General features: G+C 47.5%; 1 protein-coding gene across 1 annotated transcript in view; it reads left to right on the top strand.

Annotated features, from left to right (window-relative positions):
• TMEM9 (transmembrane protein 9) overlaps nucleotides 1–13,750 on the top strand; it is a 43,562-nt gene that overhangs the window by 5,685 nt on the left and 24,127 nt on the right. The window contains exons 2-3 of the mRNA XM_068133868.2: nucleotides 1,362–1,453; nucleotides 1,570–1,678. Coding sequence (XP_067989969.1) covers nucleotides 1,362–1,453; nucleotides 1,570–1,678 — 201 coding nt within the window. The remainder of the gene's footprint in view (nucleotides 1–1,361; nucleotides 1,454–1,569; nucleotides 1,679–13,750) is intronic.

A 13,750-nucleotide genomic window follows, 5' to 3' on the forward strand; every position in this document is an offset into this window, starting at 1 on the left:
CACCCGACTTGAAACCACCTTTAACATTACCGGCACTGCCCTCTCTTGGATCAAATCTTACCTCTCTGACAGACGCCAGTTCATCTCCACCAATAACTGCAAATCCCCCACTGCTCCCCTCCCCCAAAGTGTCCCCCAAGGTTCAGTTCTCGGCCCCCTCCTCTTCATCCTGTACCTGTCCCCCCTTGGTCACTTAATCCGCCGTCATGGTCTCCAATTCCACTGCTTCGCCGATGACATCCAGCTTTTCATCTCCACCAAGTCAATCTCCACCGCCACCCACTCTATCCTGACAAACTGCATCACTGAAATAAAATCCTGGCTTCAAATCAACTTCCTCAAACTTAACTATGATAAATCTGAAATAATCATCATTGGCCCAAAAACGCTCACCAAATCCACCCATAACTTCGCCCTCAACATTGACGGTTTCCCAGTATCCGCCTCCCCTCACATCCGGAATCTTGGCATCATCTTTGATCAAACCCTCTCCTTCGACAAATACACGAAACAAATCACAAAGACAGCCTTCTTTCACCTGAAAAACATCGCCCGTCTCCGTCAATCCCTCTCCTCCACGGCTGCAGAAACCCTCATCCACGCCTTCATCACCTCCCGTCTGGACTACTGCAACAGCCTCCTCTATGGTTCACCCTCAATAATCATCAATAAACTCCAATACATTCAGAACTCCGCTGCCCGTCTACTCACCCATTCCCGGACCCGTGACCACGTCACCCCCGTCCTTTATAAGCTTCACTGGCTCCCCATCCCCCAGAGAATCAAGTACAAAATCCTCCTCTTGACCTACAAAGCCCTCAATAACCTGGCCCCATCCTACCTGACTGACCTCCTCTCCAGACACACTCCCACCCGCAACCTCCGCTCTGCTGGCGCCAACCTCCTGTCCCCCCCCCCCCCCCCCCCCATCCAGACCAAATTCAGATCCTGGGGGGACAGGGCCTTCTCCATCGCTGCTCCCACCCTCTGGAACTCGCTACCTCACACCATCAGAGACTCCTCCTCACTCACCACATTCAAAACATCACTCAAGACCCACCTGTTCAATACTGCATTTAACATTTAACCCACAGCATTTAACCCCTGACTATCTCTTCTCCTTCTTCCTTTTGCTTTGATTATTTACCTCTTGATTTTTGTCTTTTTGCACTTGTTTTTTGTACTCTGTCAAAGCGTCTTTGGGCTTCTTGAAAAGCGCTATATAAAATAAATGTATTATTATTATTATTATTATTATATGTCCTATGTGTTAGCTCTTTTTGAGCCTCGACTTGCTATACAACAAAAGGACAGAGGGAAGTGCTTGTCAAATGATGTACAGTATTCTTTTCCCTTTGCAGAAGTCGGAAGATGCTCGTTGCAAGTGTATCTGTCCTCAGTACAAGAATGTCCCCGGGCAATTCTACACCAAGAAATTGCTGCAGAAGAACTGGTGGGATGTGGCAACGACGTCAAATGCAATTCGATCCTTTCTTTTCAATTTGTTGCGTATCCATGTTGAAGCCAAACTATTGTTGATGTGCTCACTCTCACCCTCATGACCCCTAGTGACTGCCTCCATGTGATAAATCCGATGCCTGTCCCGGAACATGATGTCGAGGCATACTGCCTGCTGTGTGAATGCAAATACGAGGAGCGGAGCACCGTCACCATAAAGGTACGTACGTGTTTCACCTTTTGCTTTTTTCCAAGTCCAGTGTTTTTTTTTAGGGTTTTTTTCTTAACTGACCTGGAAACGACTCTCATTGTTTTGTCATCTAAATTTGGAATTTTCACAATTTAAATGAGTATTGCCAATGATTGCACGAACAAGTTATCTTGCATCCGTATGCATGGTTGTCCAGGTTGGAGGCCACGGCCGGCGGAATACGTACACCTTTTGAACGTAGCACAGGCTGCTGTTTATGTTAAACTAGAGCTTCCAGGGAAGCAGAACTCAACTGAACTGGCTGGACACTTTAAAGTAGGTCAGTTGTCTGTACTAGATTTGACTTAAACTAGGGCATTGCCCGTACTATATCTATATCTAAAATTATATCCCCCCCCTCTATTTACATGAAATGGTTTGGTCCAAAGCGAACGGCTTGCGAGTACGGTGACAATCCCCCCCCTCTATTTACATGCAATGGTTTGGTCCAAAGCGAACGGCTTCCGGAGTTTGGTAAAGAAATCGCCATCGCGTGCACAAACGCGCAGGAAAGCGAATGAATCGCAAATTCGGTTTTATTAGTTTTAAAACATAGTTTAACGCCAACATAGTTTGCAAACGTGAAATAAATGAATACGCTCTCAAATGTGCCATCCGAGGCAGAGTGTGTCCTCCACGTTCGGCACACGCGATCGTTCGCTGCTCTCTGATTGGTTGAATCGTTTTTTGGACATAGCTCGGTAAGTAATTGTCCGATTAATATGAAACCTTGAAAAGGCACATCCTCGGGTCCCCAGCAATATACCTGGCAAGTTAAAAGTATATCGGACCCGTGGTTGTCGAGAAACAGCGGTCACAGACAAACAGACGTACAAACGTACAGAGATTACTGGAATTATAGATAGATGAAAAGCCAACAACCTTGTGTGATGACAGATCGGGTTGACATGCGATAGCAACCTACGTTGTGTGGTAAGAGTCTCACACACCAAGTTTGATCAAAATCCATAAATATTTGTGGATGTTAAAGTCTTAACGTCGTTTCGGAGCTGAAAACAATATGGCGGCCTATGGCGGCCATTTTGTGATGGATCGGGATTGGAATGCAATAGCAACCTACCTTGTGTGGTAAGGGTTAAACATTAAGTTTGATCAAAATCTGTTAATATTTGTGGACGCTAGAGTGTTAACGTCGTTTTCATGACCAAAAACAAAATGGTCGCCTAAGTCCGCCATTTTTCAACGGATCGGGCTGAAATGTAATACCAACCTGGTCCTTGGGGTAAGGATGCTGCATGTCAAGTTTGATCAGAATCGGTTGATATTTGTGGACGCTGGAGTGTTAACGTCGAAAAGTTAATGGACGACAGAGGACGGACGCCGGAGGGTTCAGTATGTGATGAACTCAACTGGACGGCAGTCCAGTTGAGTTAAAAAGGTAAGTAATTATAATTAACTGTGAATTGGTGCAGTGTTGTCACTGCTTTTTCTGATATAACGACAATATCCATTTGTATAGTTATGATATTGTACTTTTTATTTATGTTAAGTTAGAAGCAACAGATGCCAACAGACAGAATGCCAACAACAGAAGAGCCTACCTGTCGCTTCTCTGACAGACCAATTAGTCATATGTTATCCCCCCACCCCTCCCCCAACAACATAAGGTTGTATTTGTACCCTGGGTTTGTAACTTAAAAGATGTGGCTGTGCATTAAGGAACAAAGGCAGACAGACAGCCACAGAGAGACAATGGCGTGTATACTCGTGTGCATGTGTATATATGTATATGTATTTGTATATGTATACACTAGTATAAAGCCCGTCAAAAATGAACAGTTTATTTCACTGTGCAGCCGCATGTGCGTGCCAAAATCTGAAGACTGGGCCTTGTGTCAGGTGTGCTTATATCAACTTTATTTATTTGGGTGCTTCGGGTCTTTTGTGTCCTCTGGATCATTTGGGTCTTCGGGGTCTTTTCGGTCTTCTGGTTACTCAGGGTCTTTTGAGTCTTTTGGGTCCTCTTGTCTTTTGAGTCTTTTGGGTCTTCTGGATCTTTTTGGTCCTCTGGGTCTTTGGAGTATCTTTGGGGTTATTTTTTGGGTTTACTGGGTCCTCAGGGCTTGATGGAGCTGATTTGTTGATTTGTAATACTCAGTTCCAGAAATAGGATAATAAGCTTGTTACATACACGTCAGGTGGGTCGACGACAACCGTTGACTACCTGCTGGTGCGTAGGCGAGATAGGGGGCATCTCCGGGACACAAAGGTGATCCCGGGGGAGGAGGCTGTTTCACAGCACCACTTGGTTGTCTGCGACATAAGGGTGAAAGGTGCGAGGAGAGCTCGGCGGGTGAAGTACCAACCGAGAATGAAGGTGTGGAGGCTGAAAGAGGTGACAGTGAGGGAGGCACTAAAAGAGAGGCTGAGTAGGGTAGAGGATGATGTGCTTGAGATTGAAAGTGGTTGGATGTCAATGAAAGATAGTCTGTTGGGAGCCGTTGGTGAGGTATGTAGATGGACAAAAGGACCACCGAGGCACTCGGAAACATGGTGGTGGGATGATGAAGTTGGAAAGAAGATTGACGAGAAGAGAAACCTGAGTACCCTCGTCCCTCTATACAAGGGGAAAGGTGACCCTCTGGACTGTGGCTCGTATCGAGCGATAACGTTATTGGAGCATGGAATGAAGGTATTGGAAAGGGTGTTGGAGAGGAGGATAAGGAAGAAAGTGAAGATTGACGAAATGCAGTTTGGATTTATGCCAGGAAGAGGAACGACAGACGCGCTTTTTATTGTGAGGCAGTTGCAGGAGAAGTATATGGAGAAGAGGAAGAAGTTGTTTCTTGGGTTTGTTGATCTGGAGAAAGCATTCGATAGGGTTCCACGTGAAGTAGTGACATGGGCATTGAGAAAGTTAGGAGTGGAGGAATGGTTGATCAGAGTAGTGATGGCAATGTACAAAAGAGCGCGCATAGCTGTTAGGATGAAGGACGGGAACAGTGGTGAGTTTGAAGTGAAGGCCTGCTCCCAATTATCAGCAAAGTCATGGAATCCATCATTGCTTCGGATATAAAAATTTTCCTCTGCTCCAATGGCTTGATCTCTGATCATCAATTTGGTTTCAGACCAGGTCACTCTACTCTGGACATGCTGCTTCTGCTGTCTCAACAATGGATGGAGGTCCTCGATGCCAAACAGGAAATCAGAGCTGTCTCCCTTGACATATCACATGCCTTTGATACGGTCTGGCACCCAGCTCTGCTCACCAAACTCTCCTCCTATGGTATCCATGGAAATCTCCATGCATGACTTGCGGACCTCCTCTCTGGTCGTAGTGAACGTGTGGCCCTGAATGGATTTCTCTCATCTCCCCTTCCTGTTCAGGCTGGAGTTCCCCAAGGCAGTGTGCTGGGCCCTGTGCTTTTTCTGGTCTTTATCAATGATCTCTCCGACTCTCTGGAAAATCCTCTCTATCTCTTTGCTGATGACTCCACTCTCTGCCGCTCCATTCCTCTTCCCTCAGATCGGCAGTCTGCAGCCTCCTCACTCTCTGAAGACCTGGACAAAATCACAGACTGGTCAAACAAGTGGAACATGTCTTTCAATCCTGACAAATCTCACACTCTTACTATGTCTCTCCGAAAAGATCGACTGGACAACCCTCCCATCTACTTTCTCAACAATCCTCTCCAAGAAGTTCTGTCGCTCAAGCTTTTGGGTCTCACTATCTGCCATGATCTTTCTTGGGAAAACCACATTTCCAAGCTGGCCTCCAAAGCCAGTCGCCGACTGGGCATCCTCCGTCGTGCGAAGTCCTTCCTAGGCACACCTGAGCTCCTCACCACATACAAGGCTTTCATCCGCAGCTCAATGGAATACTGTTCTCCCCTATGGGCTGGTGCTCCTGCCTCACACCTAGCTCGGCTTCACGCTGTTGAAACCAAAGCTTTCAGAATCATGGAATCTCCCGCGATGAAGCTATCTCTGAGGGCCTTTCACTCACTCACCGCAGGCAGGTAGGTGGTCTTTCTGTCTTCTACCGACTCCTCTCCGGCCTTGCTCCCCCAGCTCTCTCTGTGCTCTGTCCTCCAAATATTCCTACAGGTCGCACAAGATCTGCCAGCAACCCTCTGATGGTTAAACTGCCGAAATCTCGGCTCTCTGCTCACCTTGACTCTTTCATTCCTCTTTTCTCCCGCCTCTGGAACAAACTCCCACACTCCCTTCAATCCCACTCCTCCCTCCAGGTCTTTAAAACAGCTGTTCACCACCATCTCCTATCTTCCCCCATCCAAAACCTTGATCTTTTCTACCCCCACTAATTCACCCCAGATCCACCTTGTTTGAAATTCCAACTTCTTTCCTGGAAGTCCTGGCAGCATCCATATGTTTTATACCTCTCCCACCCCCCCCCCCTTCCCATGCCTCCCCCCCAAAGCCCTCTCCCTCCCACAGATCTCTCGATGTCTCCATGTCTCTCGGTCCCTGCTCTCAAATGTTGTGTTTGTGTCCTTCCCCCTCTCTCCCCATCTTGTCTACCGCTCCCGATGTTATTTGTTTTATGTGCCGGTTTGTCTTTCTGTGTGATTAATGTTCGCTCTTTCACGAGCCTCGATCTTGTATGCAAACAAACAAACAAACAAACAAACAAAAAAATAAAAAATAAAAAAATAAAGGTGGGAGTGCATCAGGGGTCGGTACTAAGTCCACTACTATTTGTAGCTGTGATTGAGGTGCTGGCTCAGAAAGTAAAGGAGGGTTTACCGTGGGAGTTGTTGTATGCAGATGATCTGGTGTTGATTGCAGAAAGTATGGATGGACTGAAGGAGAAGATGAACAAGTGGAAGGAATGTATGGAGACAAAAGGTCTGAGGGTGAATATCGGAAAAACGAAGGTGATGGCAAGTGGTAAAGCATGTGGTGAGGTGGAAAGAACTGGGAAGTGGCCGTGTGCTGTGTGCAGGAAGGGTGTCGGAGTGAATTCCATTCAATGTACAATTTGCGCTGAGTGGGTTCATCAAAAATGTAGTGGTTTGAGAGGGTCATTAACCAGTGTGGCAGCTACATTCAAGTGTAAGGTGTGCACAGAGGGAGCTGCAGATGGAGGAAATGTTGAGTTGGATCTTGGAGATGGCTTGAAGCTGGAAGGTGTGAAAACATTTTGTTACCTAGGCGACATGCTGAATGGAGAAGGTGGATCAGACTCGCAACGGTTGCTCGAGTGAGATGTGCATGGAAGAAGTTTCGGGAACTGAGTGGCGTGCTGACGAGGAGGGGAGTGTCATTGAAGCTGAAGGGAAAGGTGTATGCTGCATGTGTGAGAAGTGTTGTGATTTATGGGAGTGAGACATGGGTAATGAACGTAGAGCAGCAACGAAGGCTGGAAAGGGTGGAAATGCGAATGGTTCAGTGGATGTGTGGAGTATCGTTGAGAGAGAGGAAGACAAATGATGAATTGCGAAAGATGATGGGAATAGAGCCTGTGATGGATGCTGTGAAGAGAAACAGGTTGAGATGGTTTGGTCATGTGTTGAGGAAGGATGAAAGTGACTGGTTGAAAAGAGTGATGGAAATGAATGTAGAAGGAAGTAGAGGACGGGGAAGACCGAGAAAGACTTGGCTGAAGATGGTGGAAGAAGAAATGCGGGCAAGGGGGTTAACAAGGAGAGATGCAGAAAATAGGGCAAAATGGAGAAGATTGTCATGGGGACCGCAAGGCTAACCCCCGCTCTTGCAGGGAAAATGGCCTTAAAATGCCTGTTGTTGTTGTTGTTGTTGTTGTTGTTGTTGTTGTTGTTGTTGTTGTACTCCGTCCTCAGGGCCTTTGGGTCTCTTTGGTGTTTTGGATTGTTTGGGTCTGTGGGGTCGTTAAGGGTCTTCGGAGTATTTTGGGTCTTCGAGGACTTTTCGGTCACAGGGTTTTTTTGTGTCTTTGGGGTCTTTAAGGGTCTTTGGGATATTTTGGCTCTCTGGGGTCTTTTCAGTCTTTTGGGTCTTCAGAGTCTTTGGGGTCTTCTGGGTTCTTGAGGTCTTCTTTTCTTGTTCACAAAAAGGCAATGCCAGGGCCTAGCAATAAGGCTTGTAGATCTGGCAAGCATACGGAAGTGTAAAATGAAGCAGTTTGTAGCTCGTATTAGATAGTTTTTGAATTGGTCTCATTTTCTGCAATGCTTCATTTGGGTTTATTTGACTTGGGATGTAATTCAGCACTGACGACTGAGAATATTGGAAAGGTAAGCAGCACTGACGATTGAATCAGAATAGCAGGAAAATAAACTTGCATAGTACATATGTATAACAAACATTTGATATCTTGATAATATTGTAACATTGGACTTCCGGGTGTTTAAGTGGTGAAATCTACCACCTGCACGATCCCGAATTTAGGCACAGACTGTCCAACGAGACTATACGCTGTCCGCCAGGAAAGCGGATTGGAGATTTGCCTCAGTTTTTGGTTTACAGAAAACTCTTAACGAGAATCTGTCGCTGCAAAAGTTTCCCCTTTTATTATGGGGCCAAGTAACCCTGGGGAAAGCTATCGCAGGTTTTATGTGACGACATAGAGGATTTGTTTTACTTGCGCCACAGAAACAATGCCAAATTAACAAACTGTGTGCCAGACCAAGGAAAGCAGCACTGATTGTGTACCAGACTAACGCACAGATTTTGAGAACAGTTTTGGTAAATAATGGACGAATGGGATAACAGGGACAGCGCATATCACAACCAAACAGCATTCGGCAGAGCAGTACCTCCGCCTGGCTGAATGGTTTACGTTTTGTATCCCACTGATGGGCCGGATCTGCATCCGGTCCTGAAGCAAAATGTAATCGGCTTGTTCTTCTCACCTAACCAGCTCATCCACCAAGTTTTGGCATAACTCATCCACAACCTTTTGAAATATCACGTTGTACATCGGTTTTGGCCCCATCTCTCAATGGTGAAGAATCCCTTTATATATATATTTAAAAGATTCTTGTATCTGGATTCGGATCTTCACCAAAATCGAATCGATTCATCCTTGTCCGAATCCGTCCACAACTTTTTGAGATATCGTGCTATATATCGTTTTTAGCCATATTCGAGGGTGAAGAATCCCTTAAAAACTCCTCGGATCCAGATCAGGATCTTCACCAAAATCAAATCAATTTGTCTTTGTCACATACCTAACCTGTCCATCAAGTTTCGTCCGAATACGTCCGTAACTTTTTGACATATCCTGCTCACAGACGGACAGAGGTGTGAAAACATAATCTCCATCCACCTTTGGTGGCAAAGGTAAATGTACACTGGATTATAAATTTCACCGTGCCCACGATAACTCGTTTGACTTATCTCGTTATCTTATCTCTTTCATGCAATAAATATTCGGACAGGCAGGGGGTCACAAGACATTAAATGAATCTTCTTCTTTCATGTGTCTTTTATTCTGAGATGTTCGTCTATGACATGAAGTTAGCTGTTTTCAGCCAGCCTCGGACTCTCCTCGTAACGAGCTGCAGTTTTTGCGATCCTTCCTCTAGGCGATGTATGGGGCAGTCTTGCACAAGATGATCTGCAGTCTGGGGGAGGCCACACTCCCAGTCGGAGGGGTCAGAAAGTTCCCAGGAGAACATGTGATGGAATCTGCCAACACCCGTTCGGAGCCGGATAAGGCAACACCATTCCTTCCTATGCAGATCACAACCAGGGGGCTTGGTGGAACAGGGAAGGCTGAAACGCAAATCCTATCCAGGTTCCTCCTGATTACTTCATCTTTGCTCTTTACTTCTTCGGGTTCCTTCTGATGATTCCAATGCAGTATTTGGTTTTCTGTTTGATTGTAGATTGCCGGTAGGTACGCTATAGCTTCATTTGCCATGTGTTTTTTCTCAGGCCATCGTCTGTCGTGATATTGGTTTGAGCTACTCTAGTAAAGGGCTTGCAGCTCTTCAAACTTTGGGGGCGGCAGGTAGATCTTCTCTTAGCTTGTTGTGCACGGGGTAGGTTGGGGTTTTGAGATTCATTGGGGGCTGCTTTCTAGTGATGGCTGCTCGTTTAATGGGACGGGGATGGATGCCCGTAAGGACTGGGAGGTGATGGGTGGTAGTCAGGCGAAGGCATTCACTGAAGTTGAGGTGCACATCTACCTTCTTAGTGTGTGGTTCCTTCCCCGTGCAGACGGGCAGTATTCTGCTGGAAGAATGCAACAGGGCAAGTGTTGAGGTGCATAAGGTAGTGAAATCGGCTCCCCAGTCATGGCCAGTTAGTCTGTGGATATAGCAGCTGTTTTCCCTGCTACCTTCTCTGCATGCTGCATGAAGGTCAGGTACCAGTCCATTTGCATGCCAAGGTAGGGAGGAGCATGTGTAAAGGGAAGCTGGATGTTATTGACCTGGAGTTCTAGCACTGTATGCATTACCGTTCTGAAGGTGGAAAACAGAGCAGACTTTTCTTTTTTTTTTTCTTTTTTTTTTGTATACAAGATCGAGGCTCGTGGCAGAGCGAACATTAATCACACAGAAAGACAAACCGACACATAAAACATATAACATCGGGAGCGGTAGACAAGATGGGGAAAGGGGGAAGGACACAAACACAACATTTGAGAGCAGGGACCGAGAGACATGGAGACATCGAGACATCGAGAGATCTGTGAGAAGGAGAGGGCTTTGGGGGGGGGCACAGGAAGGGGGGGCATGGCAAGGGGGGGGGGGTGGGAGAGGTATAAAACATATGGACCCTGCCAGGACTTCCAGGAAAGAAGTTGGAATTTCAAACAAGGTGGATCTGGGTTGAATTAGCGGGGGTAGAAAAGATCAAGGTTTTGGATGGGGGAAGATAAGAGATGGTGGTGAACAGCTGTTTTAAAGACCTGGAGGGAGGAGGTGGATTGAAGGGAGTGAGGGAGTTTGTTCCAGAGGCGGGAGAAAACAGGAATGAAAGAGTGAAGGTGAGCAGAGAGCCGAGATTTCGGCAGTTTAACCATCAGAGGGTTGCTGGCAGATCTTGTGCGACCTGTAGGAATATTTGGGGGACAGAGCACAGAAAGAGCTGGGGGGGGGGGGGGGCAAGGCCGGAGAGGAGTCGGAAGAAGACAGAAAGACCACCTACCTGCCTGCGGTGAGTGAGTGAAAGGCCCTCAGAGATAGCTTCATCGCGGGAGATTCCAATAATTCTGAAAGCTTTGGTTTCAACAGCGTGAAGCCGAGCTAGGTGTGAGGCAGGAGCACCGGCCCATAGGGGAGAACAGTAGTCCATTGAGCTGCGGATGAAAGCCTTGCATGTGGTGAGGAGCTCAGGTGTGCCGAGGAAGGACTTCGCACGACGGAGGATGCCCAGTCGGCGACTGGCTTTGGAGGCCAGCTTTGAAATGTGGTTTTCCCAAGAAAGATCATGGCAGATAGTGAGGCCCAAAAGCTTGAGCGACAGAACTTCTTGGAGAGGATTGTTGAGAAAGTAGATGGGAGGGTTGTCCAGTCGATCTTTTCGGAGAGACATAGTAAGAGTGTGAGATTTGTCAGGATTGAAAGACATGTTCCACTTGTTTGACCAGTCTGTGATTTTGTCCAAGTCTTCAGAGAGTGAGGAGGCTGCAGACTGCCGATCTGAGGGAATGGAGCGGCAGAGAGTGGAGTCATCAGCAAAGAGAAAGAGAGGATTTTCCAGAGAGCCGGAGAGATGATTGATAAAGACCAGAAAAAGCACAGGGCCCAGAACACTGCCTTGGGGAACTCCAGCCTGAACAAGAATGGGAGATGAGAGAAATCCATTCAGGGCCACACGTTGACTACGACCAGAGAGGAAGTCCGCAAGCCATGCATGGAGATTTCCATGGATACCATAGGAGGAGAGTTTGGTGAGCAGAGCTGGGTGCCAGACCGTATCGAAGGTACGTGATATGTCAAGGGAGACAGCTCTGATTTCCTGTTTGGCATTGAGGACCTCAATCCATTGTTGAGACAGCAGAAGCAGCATGTCCAGAGTAGAGTGACCTGGTCTGAAACCAAATTGATGATCAGAGATCAAGCCATTGGAGAAGAGGAAAGATTTCATATCTGAGGCAATGATGGATTCCATGACCTTGCTGATAATTGGGAGCAGGCTGATTGGTCTGTAGTTGCAAGGATCTGTTTTTGCACCTTTTTTGTGTAAAGCGGTAATGTTTGCTGATTTCCAGGATGCTGGCAGATGACCTTGAGCAAAAGAGGGTGAAAAGAACAGAGAGAGGGTGAGATAGAGCGGCAGAGCAGGATTTTAGGACCCGTGGGCTGATGCCGTCTGGTCCAGTTGCAGAATCAGAGTCGAGGTTAGACAAAAACTCCTCCACCTTGTCAGGAGAGAAGGACACAGAGTCCAGGAGCAGTTGGGTTCGACTGGGAAAGGTGGGAACAGAGAGAGATGGGTTTGGGACTAAAGATTTTGAGGCAAACACAGAGTTGAGGCATTCGGCTTTGTCACGTGCGATGTCAACTGTGTGGCCATTTGAGGTAAGGGAGGGGATGGAGGGGGAACAAACACCAGAAACGGATTTGACCAGACGCCACCAGGATTTGGAGGAAGGAGACAGGTTTGAGAGTTCATTCTTCAGTGTGGAGAGATAGTGCTTCCTGGCACTCCTGAGGGTAGACACACTTGTTCCAAGCTTGGTGGAAGGAACTGAGATTGCCTTCAGTTGGATTAGCCTTCCAAGAGGCAAAGGCAAGTTGTTTCAGGGCAACTGCCTCACCACAAGATTCAGTGTACCATGGACGGGAGGAAGGGTAAGACAACTGAAGACGAGATGGGATAAATCTGTGCATGAGAGAGAGACCAGTTTGCTTTGGAAGAATTCCCAGGAAGAATTGATGTCAGAGGCAGTGGAGTTGGGAGACCAATCCAGACGATTGATGGCTGCTTGACGACCGTCCCAGTCGGCCTGAGTGAAATGCCAGACTCGTCGACGCTGAGGAGGCTCTCTGAGAATGGCCAGAGATGTCCACTTTGACAAGCACATGATCAGAAGAACCGATTGGAGCAGAAGAAGAGCAGCAGACCTTAGCAGGGAAGTTTGTCATAATCAAGTCTAGAAGAGAAGATACTCCATTGGCTGAGATCCGGGTCGGGAAATTGACAGATTGTGTCAATCCCAGTGAGTCACAGAAGTCCTTTGCTGAGGTGCCATGACTGGTGAGAGAGGAACCCACACCCAACCAGCTGGCATGATGACAGTTGAAGTCACCACATATGAGGAAGAGCGAGTTGGGATGAGTGGATAGAAGTTGGTCCATGTTGTCAGACAGTGAAATGTAAATGGAGCCATCACTGTTTGGAGGACGGTACAGAACACATATGAACAAAAGGTGGGAGCGGAGAGGAAGCCGTAGCCAGAGGTACTCCTGGGAGTGAGGAGGAGAGATGGCAGTGCAAGGAGAGTGAGGAAGAGAGTTTTTGATAAAGATAGCCACCCCACCACCAGGACGAGGCTCAGGTCTATCATACCGGAGGAGGGAGTAACCAGGAAGAGATATTAAGGAATCAGAGACATCTTGAAGGAGGAAAGTCTCTGTTAAGCAGATCAAGTCTGGATTGTCAGAAGCAACCTGTATGGAGAGATCAGTCAGGTTTGAGCGAAGGCCCCGGATGTTTGAGGTCCATACCGTTAATGAAGAGAGAGGGGGAGCATCGGGTACAGGACAGGGGAGGGGAGGAGTAGGGTAAGATGAAGGATGAGAGGGGGAGGTAGGAAGAGCAGTTGATAGTGTGTCAGATTACAGAAGAGTTCCAAGAAAGGGAAGGATGAGGAGGATGAAAGGTTTGATGGTGAAGGGATGAGCCACAGTGAGGGGTTCTTTGAGGGGGGGCAGAGGAAAGTAGAAGGTTGGGGGGGGGGGGGGGGGTGAAGGTATGAGATAGAAGGGAGACGAAGTGGGGAGGAGGCAGCTTTGAGGAGGAGGAGGGGGGAGGAGGGAGAATTGGAGAGGAATGGTATGGGGGGAGATTTGAATGGGAGGGGTTGGGGGAGAGTTTTGAAGGGGAGGAGTGAGGGGGGAGTTTAGGAGGGGAGGGGCAAGGGGGGAGTTTAGGAGGGGAGGGGCAAGGGGGGAGTTTAGGAGT

The sequence above is a fragment of the Myxine glutinosa genome, chromosome 13, assembly GCF_964187855.1.
Source record: "Myxine glutinosa chromosome 13, kmMyxGlut1.1, whole genome shotgun sequence".
Classification (NCBI taxonomy): domain Eukaryota; kingdom Metazoa; phylum Chordata; class Myxini; order Myxiniformes; family Myxinidae; genus Myxine; species Myxine glutinosa.